This window comes from Penaeus japonicus, unplaced genomic scaffold (assembly GCF_977035675.1).
Source record: "Penaeus japonicus unplaced genomic scaffold, GWHDUDI00000001_assembly GWHDUDI00000021, whole genome shotgun sequence".
Lineage (NCBI taxonomy): Eukaryota > Metazoa > Arthropoda > Malacostraca > Decapoda > Penaeidae > Penaeus > Penaeus japonicus.
This window is the reverse complement of record NW_028234423.1, coordinates 31,281,222-31,293,721: the sequence shown is the minus strand read 5'-3', so window position 1 is coordinate 31,293,721 and position 12,500 is coordinate 31,281,222. Positions and strand designations below refer to the sequence as shown.

The following is a 12,500-nucleotide window of genomic DNA, read 5'->3' as shown; positions in this document are numbered from 1 at the left end:
TTTCCGTTTATTTGGGTTTTTGTTTTTTCTGTTTTCTTTTTTTTTTCGTATGGGTTTCTTTTCTTTTCTTCTGTTTTTTTTTCCTCGTCTTCCTCCTTTCTTTTCCTTATTGTCATTGTCTATATTCACTTTCCTCCTCCCCTTTCATCATTTTCCTTCCTCTTCTCTTCCTCCTCCTCTTCCTCCTTCCTCCTCCTTCCTCCTCCTCCTTCTTCTTCCTTCCTCCCACGTTCCACCATTCCCATCGCACACTTAAGGGCTTTAGTTCAGTGGGAAGAAATAAGTCTATAAATAAACCTGGACTCAGCCTAGTTTTGCATTATTCCGAGCCCGCCCGCCCGCCGACGCGAGGGCTTAACATAGACTCGCCGCTGTTTAACTGTGGGGGAAGAGGTGTCTGTAGATTTGCCTTTTTGTTGTTGTTGTTGTTTTTGTTGCTGTTGTTGTGGTGTGTGTGTGTGTCTGTGTTTGTGTGTGTGTGTGTTTCTGTGTGTGTTTCTGTGTTTGTGCTTGTTTGCATTCATGTGAAAGGAGGGATAAAAGGAAAGAGAGGATGAAGATGAGGATAGATGGGGAATGGGGATGGGCGTGTAGTGTCGACGGCAGGGATTAGTCGGAAGAAGATAGGGACTTTTTTCCGTATCGTTTCGTTATATTAAGCTCTCTATCTATCTGGTTAACGCTTGGTGATAGATGGCAAGGAAAAAGGTAGATAAGTAGGTATTGAAGATACAGAAGAGCGAGCGAGAGAAAGTGGGGAAAGGTAAAGTAGAGAGAAAGAGCAAAGAGAGAGAGAGAGAGAGAGAGAGAGACGGCATGTCTGGTCAGCCAAGGTCAGCGGGCCGCCGCCACCGCCGCCGCCGCCGAGGGACAGAGACTCTGGCCCGAGGGAGGGACGTAGGCACGTAGGCGAGCGAGGGGAAAGGGAGGCACAGAGAGGCTTCCCCTCTCCTCCTCCTCCTCCTCCTCCTCCTCCTCCTCTGCCGCCGCCGTCGCCGCCTCTGCCTCTCTCTCGTCCCGCCCGCCTTGATGACGTCACTCGGTCTCCGATCTCGCTTCTTCAGGATGTTCGAAGTTTTCTTTTTTTCTTTTGTTTTTTCGTTTTAGACTCCCCCCCCCCCCACTCCCCCTTTTTTTTGTATCTTTTGCATTTTGGGTGATGCTATTTTTGGCGTTTTTTCTTTTTTTCTTTTTTCCTTTTTTATAATTCATTGCCAGGTCTTTTTTTCTTCTTCTTTTTGGGGTTTTGGTGGCTGATTGGTTTATCTGTTTTACTTATTCTGTACCTTCTCTATCCTCGTCCCCGTCCCTCCCCTACCCCCTTCCCCCTTCCCCCTTCCCTCCCCCCTCCCCCCCACCCTCCCGATTCTTCGAGTATGGGGAATAGGATCCTCGTTACTTCCGGCCGGCTTCTCGAGAATGAATTGGTCATTTCGTGCGAGAAATAGCGTGAGGAACTGTGATTAATGTCTCGGAATAATGGCCCTACTTCCCCCTCTACCCCCCTATACCCACCTCCCTCCCTCCCTCCAGCTCCCCTTTCTTATACTCTCCTACCCAGCCCCTTTCTTACACCTTCCCTCCTTCAGCACGTCCTGATCGAGGGTGGCAGCTGGTGGACTGGCACTATGCCTATGCCCGCTCTTGTTCCAGGATAAGATTTGACTATTCGGGTTTTTTTCTTCTCTCTCTCTCTCTCTCTCTCTTTCTCTTTCTCTCTCTCTCTCTCTCTCTCTCTCTCTCTCTCTCTCTCTCTCTCTCTCTCTCTCTCTCTCTCTCTCTCTCTCTCTCTCTCTCTCTCTCTCTCTCTCTCTCTCTCTCTCACTTATTCGAGGCGTTTCTCCATGCAGTAGCCCTTCCGCGTGTCCTATCTCCCTCTAGTGCATGACGAGGAGCCACCGCCGGGAAGGTCAGGCACTACTTCCGTACGCCGCGATTATTGAGTGGCACTGCGCGGCACCGTGAAACCTCGCTCTCGCTCTCTTGCTCGCTCTCTCTCTCGCTCGTTCTCTCTCTCTCTCTTTCGCTCCCCGCCCACCGACTTCAAGTTGGTCGGCCGCCCTGTCGCATTGCAGGTGGCGGCGGCGGCGGCGACGGCTGTGGCGGCTGTGGCTGTGGTTGTAGAGAGAGAGAGGTGTGTGGATACTATGGATGTGGATGAGTGGATGAGACGTGGGTCTGGTGTTGAATTAATGAATGAGGTGGATTTTTTTTTTTTTTTTTTTTTTTTTGGGGGGGGGGGTCGGATGGATTTGGATGTGGATTGGTAGTGATGGTGGTGGATGTGGTGGATTGGGAGGTGATTGGATTACCTACGGCGTGCTGGTCACGATGGGCCTGGCGGATTAGGGATTAGGGATACGGGGCTGCAAGGATGGGAGTGCGTGGGAATCGTCTCTATTACGGTTGCCAGGGTTCGAAAGGTGGGAGGGGGATGAGGGGAGGGGGGGCTCTGGTTATGGTGAGGGATAATGGTTGTAGAAGCAGTGATGCGTCTTTTCTCTCCTCTCACCTATCCTCTCTTTCCTCTCTCCTATCTTCTTTTTTCTCATCTCTCCCTCCTCTTCTCTTGTTTCCTCTCATCTCTTCCCTCCTATTCTCTTCTTTCCTATCTTGCCTCTCTTCTCTTCTTTCCTCTATCCCTTCTCTCGTCTCTCCCTTCTTTTCTCTTCTCTTTCCCTTCTCTTCTCTTCTCTTCTCTTCCTCCCTCCCAGTCGTCCCTCCCCTTCGGTGCCGTGACCTTTCGATAAGTGGAGATCGTCAGTTAACCAACATATTAGACTGTCGCGACAAAGCGAGTGTCTGGGTAATAAATTCCATTGTTGAGAGAGAGAGAGAGAGGGAGAGAGAGAGAGAGAGAGAGAGGGAGGGGGGGGAGAGAGGGGAGGGTATTGGAGAGCATGAGAGGAAGAGGACAGGAGGAATTATTAATCGACTTGTTCGCTTTTCATTGAAGGCATTCATTCCATCTGGCGGGGGAAGGGGGGGGGGAAGCCTTTTGGTTTCGTAGATAATAAGAAGGCAGCAGGAAGACGAAATAAGAAGCGGTCGGTCCGGTCCTTCTCCTTCTTAAACGGTTCCACTGGCGATAAATCCAGACGCGAGGTTGTGTGACTTGGCTGTGTGTTTCGCATCGACTGGTTGCAGGGCTTTTTTTTTCGTTTTCTCTTTCTCTCTCTCTTTCTTTCTCTTTCTCTCTTTCACTTTTTCTTTCTCTTTCTCTTTCTTTCTCTTTCTCTTTTTCTCTCTTTCTCTCTTTCTCTCTTTTTCTTTTTCTCTCTTTCTCTTTTTCTCTCTCTCTCTCTCTCTCTCTCTCTCTCTCTCTCTCTCTCTCTCTCTCTCTCTCTTTCTTTTTTCTTTTTTCTTCATTTTTTTCCAAGGGATGTGACAGGTTTCGACTGGAATTCCGGGTCGACAACAGTACGAGGGATATTGACAGGTCTCGAGGTTAGGGGGTGGGGGTGGGAATCTGTTGATATAGAAGGGTAGGCGAGGGAAGCATCAGGGTCCGATTTCGATCTTTGGAAAGAATGAATTCAACATTGACATTATTGATTGATATTGCATGTGACCTCGAAATCTCCCAACTCCCCAAGCGGTGTGAGGTGGTTTTCCACTCTTATTCTCGTAGGTTCGATTACGTCATCCAATTATTTATTGCAATGGACGTCTGGCTGTGGTACTTGCACGGGCGTTGCCACATCTACGATCTGTCTTTGATGGTGTCTTGGCCTACAGAAAGACAATCGTCTGTGATGAACGTGGGTTGTGCTCGAGAGGGGGGGGGGTGTTGGGGGATGGGGGGGATGACTCTGCCCAAGTTACAAGAGATTAATAATTCATGACCTTGGCTATCCTCGGCCCGCGCTTGCTCGATGGGCTTGACCTTGAGTGACCCAGGCGCTCTCGCTCTCTTTCTCTCTGTCTTTCTTTCTCTCTGTCTTTCTTTCTTTCTTTCTTTCTCTCTTTCTCTCTTTTTTTCCCTTTCTATATCTCTTTCTCTTTCTCACCCTCTTTTTTGCTCCTCTCATTTCTCACATTTCTCTTATTTTCTTTTCTTTCTCCTTACTTTTCTCTCACGTTCCCTCCCCGTTTTCTCTTTTTTCTATTTCTCCCTCCCTCCCTCCCTCCCTCTCCCTGATTCAAGTTCTCAATCACTCTCCACGCCATGTGAAAAGAACTAAGCAGAAGAACGCTGCCATGAATTTTAAGAAGGCCATTTTCACAGTACAATCCTTCGAGGTTATTTGCATGACATTATTGACCCATGGCGGCTTCGTCTGCCAAGTAGAGGAATCTCGTGGAACAAAAAAGAAAGAAAAAAAGAAGACACTTTGAGTTCCTTTTTTTAAATACAGTATGCTCCTCCCATACGTACCCCCCCCCCCTCGCTCCTCCCATACGTATCTTTCCTCCTCTCTCTCTCTCTCTCTCTCTCTCTCTCTCTCTCTCTCTCTCTCTCTCTCTCTCTCTCTCTCTCTCTCTCTCTCTCTCTCTCTCTTTCCCTCCCCCCCCCTGACCTTTTAAGATTCGCCACATTCTGAACCTTTTATTTTCGGATTTAGAAAGATCGCATATCGCAATTCCCCCCTTTTTTTATTGCCCATTGCTTTGTTGATTATTCTGTCGGTTTCAGCGCAAGTACTGCAGTGTTTACCGCAGAGCCGTGGGGGGGGGAGGGGGGAGGGGGGAGTAGATGAAGGAAATGACTACTACTGTTTTTTTTATTTTTTTTTTTCTTGATGTTTTAAGATTTTTTGTTTGTTGTTTTGTTTTGAATCTGTACCTTGTAATGGACGCACTTGAGTGGCGTGGTTTTGTTTGTTGTTGTTTTGTATGCTAACGTGGAGGTTTTAACATTCGATTACATATAAATATCCTCTTTTTACATATATTTATTTCCAGTTTCTTACATTTCCTTTAAGAGTTTAGTCCTGCCTTCATCCCGAATGCAAGACCGGACCACACCCGACCAATATTACCATTAAGATAAAAAAAAAATAATAGTAATAAGATAAAATAAAATAAAATATCGTGGGGAAGAAATAGAAAAAATGAGAGTGACTTCTGTGGTAGCGGGGACTCCAGCACAGAATTCCAGATGAGGAGCCGCCCTGCTTCCTGTGAGAGTCGCAAATGGGCGGTTTTGACAGCGTGGGCGTGAGGGGTGGTGGTTGGGTTGTTCGTAACGCAGCTCTGGTTACTGTTGTTGTTGTTTTTTTTGTTGTTGTATTTGTAGGTGTTGTTGATGTTTTTTTTTTATAAGGGATTAGATCTGTTTGATGCATGTTTTTTTTTCCTTTCTTGTAAATATAAGTTGTTTATTTTCAATGGATAACTTAAATCGAACAAGGTACTCGGTATGATGAACACCGAATCACTGTTCAACACCGAACTCCTCTTGTTCAAAATGATTATTTAGCCAGCCACTCGCGCGAACCTTTTTCTTTAATTAAATAGTTTTATTAAAGAATACTATTATCATCTCTGACAAAACTGGTTTATAGTCTACATTTTTTATAAAGAATACTACTATCATCTCTAACAGAACTGGTTTACAGCCTATTTTATATAAAGAATACTATCATCCTCTATAAAAAAAAAAATAAAAAATAAAAAAATAAACCATTACTTCAAAGTCCGGAAGGATCCCACGGAAATCCTAACCATCTCTCTCTCTCTCTCTCTCCCTCCACAGCCACCGAGATCAGGTGCGAAGAGAAGTCCCGCGGTGGCATGTGTTACGAGGTGATCCTGGCCGAGCCCTCCGCCGACAAGCCCACCCCCACCACCACCTCCCCCAGGCCTAAGAGCATGACCGCCGAGGAGATCACCCAGAAGCTCCTGCAGGCTGAGGAACGCAGGAAGGTAGGCCTAGATTCGGGTGTTTTTTTTTTTTTTTTTTTTTTTTTCTCTCCCTCTCTATTGATTTTTTTTCTCTCTTCTTATTTTTCTTTCCTTCCTTCTTTCCGTCTCTTTCTCCTCTTTTTGTTTCTCTTTCTATTTTTTTTCCATCTTTCTCTCTCTCTCCTCCTTCCATCTCTCTCTCTCCCTCTCCTCTCTTTCCATCTCTCTCTCTCCCTCTCCTCTCTTTCCATCTCTCTCTCTCCCTCTCCTCTCTTTCCATCTCTCTCTCTCCCTCTCCTCTCTTTCCATCTCTCTCCCCCCTCTTTCCATCTCTCTCCCCCTCTCTTTCCATTTCTCTCCCCCCCCTCTTTCCATCTCTCTCCCCCTTCCCTTTTTTCATTTCTCTTTCCATCTTTCCATCTCCCTCCCTCCTCCTTTCTCTTCCACCTCTCCCCTTTTTGTCTCCTAGCTCGTTTTTATTATCCTTTTTCACTATTGACTTTTTCATCTTAAGGCCAAGAATCAAAGCTTTAGCCTTGTGTAAATAATTGAGACCTTTTGTATGTCGTATGTCAACAGATATCTAAGACAACGTTTACACTGAGCATAATTATACAAACGTTTTCAAAGCTTCTCTGAAAAATTATCGGTTATCAGAAGAAAAGTTCTTTTGTGCCATCTGCGAAGTTTTCTTTCTTTCTTTCTTTCTTTTTCTTTAATCTTTATGTCCGGAGTCAACAGAAGTCTCTCTCGTTTCTTCCTGTCTTTCTTAATACCTCTTCCCCTTCCCTTAATACCCCTCCCCTTTCTTCTTCTGCCCTTAATCCCCTTCCCCTTGCTTCTCCTCACCTCCTTCCTCCCCCTTATCCACCACCCTCTCCCCATTCCTCCTCCCCTCCACCACCACCTCTCCCCTACTCCTCCCCCTCCTCCACCACCTCTCCCCCTCCTCCCCCTCCCCTCCACCACCTTCCTCTCTTACTCCATCTCCTCCCCCCCCATTCCTCCCCCTCCTTCACCACCTCTCCCCCATTCCTTCCCCCTCCTCCATCACCTCTCCCCATTCCTCCCCCTCCTCCCTCTCCACCTTCCTCCCCCTCCCCTCCACTACCACCTCTCCCCTACTCCACCTCCTCCCCCTTCCTCCCCCTCCACCTCCTCCCCCTTCCTCCCCCTCCACCACCTCACCCCCATCCCTCCCCTCCACCACCACCTTCCTCCCTTTCCCCTACCTTACTCCTCTTCCCCCTTCCTCCTTCTCCCCCTCCTCCACCTCCCTCTCCCCCTTCCTCCCTCCTGCCTTACCTAACTAACGCCCCTCTCCCCCCTCCTCCGCCCACAGTCCATGGAAGCCTCCCGCCTGGCCAGCGTGGGCGAGCGCCTGACCCGCCTGGAGGAAGCCAGCCGCAAGAGAGAGGAGACCAACGCCGCCTTCATTGCCGCGACCCAGACCGCCCTCGAGGACAAGCTTGACACCACCTCCTCCAACCGCGAGGCTTACCTCAACGGCCTCCGCGCCAAGATCTCAGACCATGTGAGTGATGGGGGTTCGTGGCGATTTTTTTTTTTTTTTTTTTTTTAATTATTATTATTATTGTTATTGTTATTCATCTTTTTGAAGGTGATTTTTTTTTATTATTATTATTGTTATTATTATTCATCTTTTGTGGGGAGATTGGTGGTTATGTTGATTTTTTTTTATTATTATTGTTGTTGTTGTTATTATTATTATTTATTATTATTATTATTATTATTCCCCTTTTGTGGGAGATCTTCGAGTTTTGTCGGACTCTTTCTGTGCTTTTGTTCGTATCTTTCGAGACAATTTCGAGTAGGTTTAACTATCCGAATTGAGTCCAAGACTTGGGGACGTAGGAAGGGTTTAAAAAAAAAAAGCAAGCAGGAAGTCCTTTTATTACAACACGCACAAAACGAAATGCCATCGGTGATTATAACCAAGCCCCCAACCCCCTTCCCCTCCTCCTATGATAGTCATTATAACCGTTTCCTTCTTAAATTAGGTACAACCACGCCCCCCCCCCCCACCTCTCCTCTGTGATGACAGTAATAACACACACACACACACCCTCTCCTGTGATGACAGTAATAACACCCCACCCCCACCCCCACCCCCTTTTCATGTGATGACAATAATAACACCCCCCCCTCTCTCCTCTCCCCCCCGCAGCTGAACAACGTGGAGAGCGTGCGCAAACAGCTGGACGCCCAGACAGACGAGCTGCGCCAGACCATCGAGGACAAGCTCCGCTCCGCCGAGGAGAACAGGAACGAGAACATGGGCAAGATGCTCGAGAAGCTGAAGGACCACGTGAGTAGTAGGGGAGCGGAAGAGGCGGCCCTGGAGGAGGAGCAGGAGGAGCAGGAGGAGGAGGAGGAGGAGGAGGAATAGCCAGCTAGCCAGCCCGCAGAGAGAATAATAGCCTTTTCCTTGTTTGTTTGTTGTTGTTGAAATAGTGATCATGGTACGACTACGTGAATGAATCTGTACCCTCTTTTGGGTCCTGTAAGATTTCTTTCTTTCTGAAATTTCCTTTTTCCACGTTGACTAAAACTTCTCGTCTTTCCCCCCCCCCCTCCCTCTCTCACCACCCACCCACCCGCCCTGCAGGAGGAGTACGCCCAGAAGGTGCGCCTGGGACACGAGGAGGCCATCCGGCAGCTGGAGGAGCGAATCCAGGCCAAGCTGGAGATCGCAGAGGCCAACCGCGAGACCGAGATCATGAAGAAGCTGGAAACCCTCCGGGAACACGTATGTATCGAGGCTTGGTTCTCGAAGGTCCTTGTTGTTGTTGTTGTTGTTCTTTTCGGTTCCTAAAACGATTTTATTTTTTTCTTCTCACTGTGATATAAATCAAGATCTCTAAGTTTTCTTTTTTAATCTTTAGAGAGGATATATTTTATTTATGTTGTTTTTTTTCACTGTACTGCCTTTTGCAATTATGATAACACCTGATTTATTTATTTATTTGATTTCGTTTACTTAAACTTTTGCGTTCAGATTGTTCTTGTTATTGATTTTTTTTCTTCTAACCTATGTTTCATTACCTGTGTTGTCTGGAGAGGCCAGAGTGTTTGATTTCCCCCCCCGTTTCGTTCCCACTAAACCCAGTCCAATAAAATCAATGAGGCGCAAGAGCTGGTCAATAAGAAGGCCGAGGAGGTGTTGAAACAGAGGGAGCAGGAGGTGGCGGCCAAGGAGGAGCGGCTGAGGAAGATCTCGCAGGAGAAGGAGGCCAAGAGGCAGGAGCTGACCAAGACGGTGAGCGAGAAGCTGGAGCAGGCGCACGAGAACCGGGCGAAGGAAGAGGAGGAACTCAAGAAGAAGACGGCGGAGAAGCTCGAGCAGAAGCTGGAGATCGCCGACAAGAACCGCATGGAGCTCGCGGAGAAGGCGAAGAAGGCCAAGGAGGAACAAGTGAGTGTGCCAAAGCGAGCCGAGCGAGCCGCCCCCCTTCCACCCACCCCCCTAAAATAAAATAAAAAAAGGGGGGGTGGCCCTCGCTGCATCGGCTGCCACTGGCTCGGGGCTTCAGCGGCGGCGGATGGCTTCGTATCTTTTCCTTTCCTCTCTTTCTCTTGATTTTTATTCCTTTTTTTAAATTCTGTTTTTTTGGTTTTAGTTGGTTTTTAGTTTTTTGTCATTTTGATTACATATAAACATTGATTTGAGTTTTATGAAAGCTGTAGGAGAGCATAGCCACATTAATTTTTTTTTCAACCGTCTCTGAAAATAAACCAAACAAATAAAAAAAACACGTGATATATCTCCACTTTACCCCTCTGGCCCTTTTTCGAACTGTGACTTTCTTCCGTTATCCTTTTTAAAAACCTCCTTTCCTATTTTTGGCTGCCGCAAACTTCTCTCTCCCTCCTTTTAGTTTCCCACTTTTCCGTTCCGTTCCGTTCGTTCGTTCGTTCGGCCAGACGAAAAAACTTCCCCGAGTAGTTAGTCCACACAATGCCAGCGGTTCCGACACTAACTTTCCCTTTAATTTCTTTTGCAGGATCGCCGAGCCGAGCTAGTTCGCGCTAACAAGGAGCGTCTCATGGCCGCCGAAAAGCACGAAACCGCTTCATCCGGTTAATTAGCTTAACCTTGCTGCCAACCCTCTCACCCACCCACCCACCCACCCACCCATCCACCCATTCGGCCCCCGGAGAGAGAGAGAGATCCCTACTAGGCTCACACCCACGGATTTACATTATTCACCCAGATTCTACAAGCAACAGACCTGTTATAACTAGTGGGGGCCAAACCTTTGCCTGGAACAAGGGTCCGAATAGGGATTCTTTGTAAAAGCGTCAGGACAACAACAACAACAAAAAAACAACAAAAAACAAAAAATACGCTGGCTATACTGTTAATCTGTCCCCGCCCATCCAATCACAATCCTAGTGTTGCCCATTTTTAGTAGAAATTAGGACAGTGGGCTGTCGGGAAATGACCCCTAGACCCCTAAGGTCGCGCTGAGGACGGGGGGGGTCGGGGGGGTCAGGGGGTCGAGGAGAGGGGGCCCGAGGAGTGCCCCGAGGAGTGCCCCGCGTTCCCCTCCCTCCCTCCCTCCCTCTCCCTCCCTCCCCTCCCCCCTCGGAGGTGACGTCGGTCGGTCGGTCGGTGGTGTCTTCCGGTGTCCCACTCATTCGGTGTTCCCCTCGAAGCTACTCGCCCCATATCTAATTTGCCTTCTGGTGGAGATTCCTCATGAATCTGCTGTAACGCCACATGCGATGATGTTAGCTTGTAAATGATGCATATGCTCAGCTTTTGACCATTAATGTCTCGATATTTACTGCTGGGTTACGAGTGATAGGTAATATTAAGGTTAATATTATAGATGATAATGCCTCTTACTGCCAGTTTTATAATTTTGGACGTGCCTGTCACCTTTGTCTTTCTGATCCTGTATGATTGTTGACAGCGCACCGACCAACAGGAGTAGGCATTCATAACGATGTAGAAAACATAGATGATTATTATTATTATCAAGTGATTAATATACTCATACATAAGTGTGTGCAGGGTATTGGATGAGTGGGTGAATCTTTGGTGATCGGAGGAATTGGTTGAAGTTTAAAAAAAAAAAGAAAAAACAACTATTAAACAATGCAGTAGCTGTCCTTGAAAAGAACCCTGCCCCCCCCAACCCCAACCCCCCACACCCCCCCTTGTTTGTTTCTGTCTCGGTAAATCCTTTTAAAAGAGTCCCTTCATCCCAGTAAGGATATTTTTTCTTCTTCTTCCTAAAAACCTGTCCACACTGCCTTCTGCTATATATACATATATATCTCTCTTTTATTTTTTTCCTTTTGTGGCAATCACTTCCTTTGGCGCCGCCTCCTGCAATAGTTATTAATTGTAATATCAGTGTCCCTATCTTCCCGACGGTTTCCAATATCCAGTGATATTCTCAATTTAACATTTAATATTAAGAGTCTTGTGATCTGTCTTTAGTTTTTAAGGATTTTTCTAGCCTAGATTAAAACTGGAAATGCTGTATTCTAAGACTGCCTTCTATCATTATGAATACAGGTTTCAGTTTTCATCTTTGTACATTATGTAAAAAAAAAAAAAGGAAGCAAATTTTAGTTAGTTCCAAAAGTGAGTGAATCAAATTTGAATGCTTTTTGCAAACCTTTAAACATTTTATTTGGATAGAATCCTAAGGAATGTATGTAGTGTAAGGATGGCGCTCCAGGTCCAGCACCAACAGTAATGCTTATCAAAGAACTGCTGTCCAAACAACGGACTCCCAGCAGTCAGTGGTTTCATGAAGAAGGCAACCGAATTGTTTTTTTTTTTTTTTTTTGTCAAGATTTATGGTTGCAAATGTGGAAATGATTTTCTGTATGGTTATTATCTCTTTTTTTTTTTTCTTTTGGTAATCCTATGATTGAATTGAATACCTGATTTGGTCGCTGCTATCCTTTTATTTAATTCCCTTTTTAATTTATATTTAACGTTAATTGGCTTCTCAAAGAAGTTTCAGTGACCAGATACGGATGTTCAGAACATTCAGCGAAAATTGTAAGATTGTATGCAGTTGGCTGGGGTCCATTAAACTTTGTCAACACTACGATTTATTCATCTTTTTTGTCCCAACACCTTTTTTTTTTTAATTAAAGAAAAAAAAAGAAATGGATTAATAGCAGTATCTCTCAATGATATCTGCAGAAGAGACCTATTCGCTCACCGAAGTTGAAATGGAAACTTGATTAATTGCACCTGGATATCTAAACAGACTGACACACAAAAGCGTCCATCTTGTGCATGACTTTTGATTGAGATAAGCAGCTTGCAGTGAAAGAAACAGCAACCTTAAGATGTATGATTTATGATAAGAAGTAAAAAAAAAAAGATTTTTTTTTTCCACGTTTATTTTAAAAGGCAGTGCCTCCTCCTAAGTTAAAATGGGTTCATCGGCCCACTTAGATATAGAAGGATTTGTAGACAGAACCAGTAGGAAGTCATCCACAAGACATTTTCACGTCCTTGACTTTATATACATATATAACAAACGGAGACAAATCGTTTTTCATTTCCAAGTGCACACACTTTTAACTCCACAACATTTAAAAAAAAAGAAATCTTGTATTTTGTTTTTTTTTTCCGGTTCTTTTTAATGTTTCTAGTC

At 45.8% G+C, this 12,500-nt stretch overlaps 1 protein-coding gene across 4 annotated transcripts in view; it reads left to right on the top strand.

The window, feature by feature from the left end:
* Window positions 1–12,500, top strand: part of stai (stathmin) — an 86,299-nt gene that overhangs the window by 73,541 nt on the left and 258 nt on the right. For all 4 annotated transcript variants that reach the window (XM_043016448.2, XM_043016446.2, XM_043016442.2 and 1 more), the window contains 6 exons: window positions 5,699–5,868; window positions 7,190–7,381; window positions 8,036–8,176; window positions 8,477–8,617; window positions 8,978–9,283; window positions 9,873–12,500. The exon at window positions 9,873–12,500 is cut by the window's right edge and continues 258 nt beyond it. In XM_043016448.2, the coding sequence (XP_042872382.1) occupies window positions 5,699–5,868; window positions 7,190–7,381; window positions 8,036–8,176; window positions 8,477–8,617; window positions 8,978–9,283; window positions 9,873–9,953 (1,031 nt within the window). In that variant the 3' untranslated portion in view covers window positions 9,954–12,500. The remainder of the gene's footprint in view (window positions 1–5,698; window positions 5,869–7,189; window positions 7,382–8,035; window positions 8,177–8,476; window positions 8,618–8,977; window positions 9,284–9,872) is intronic.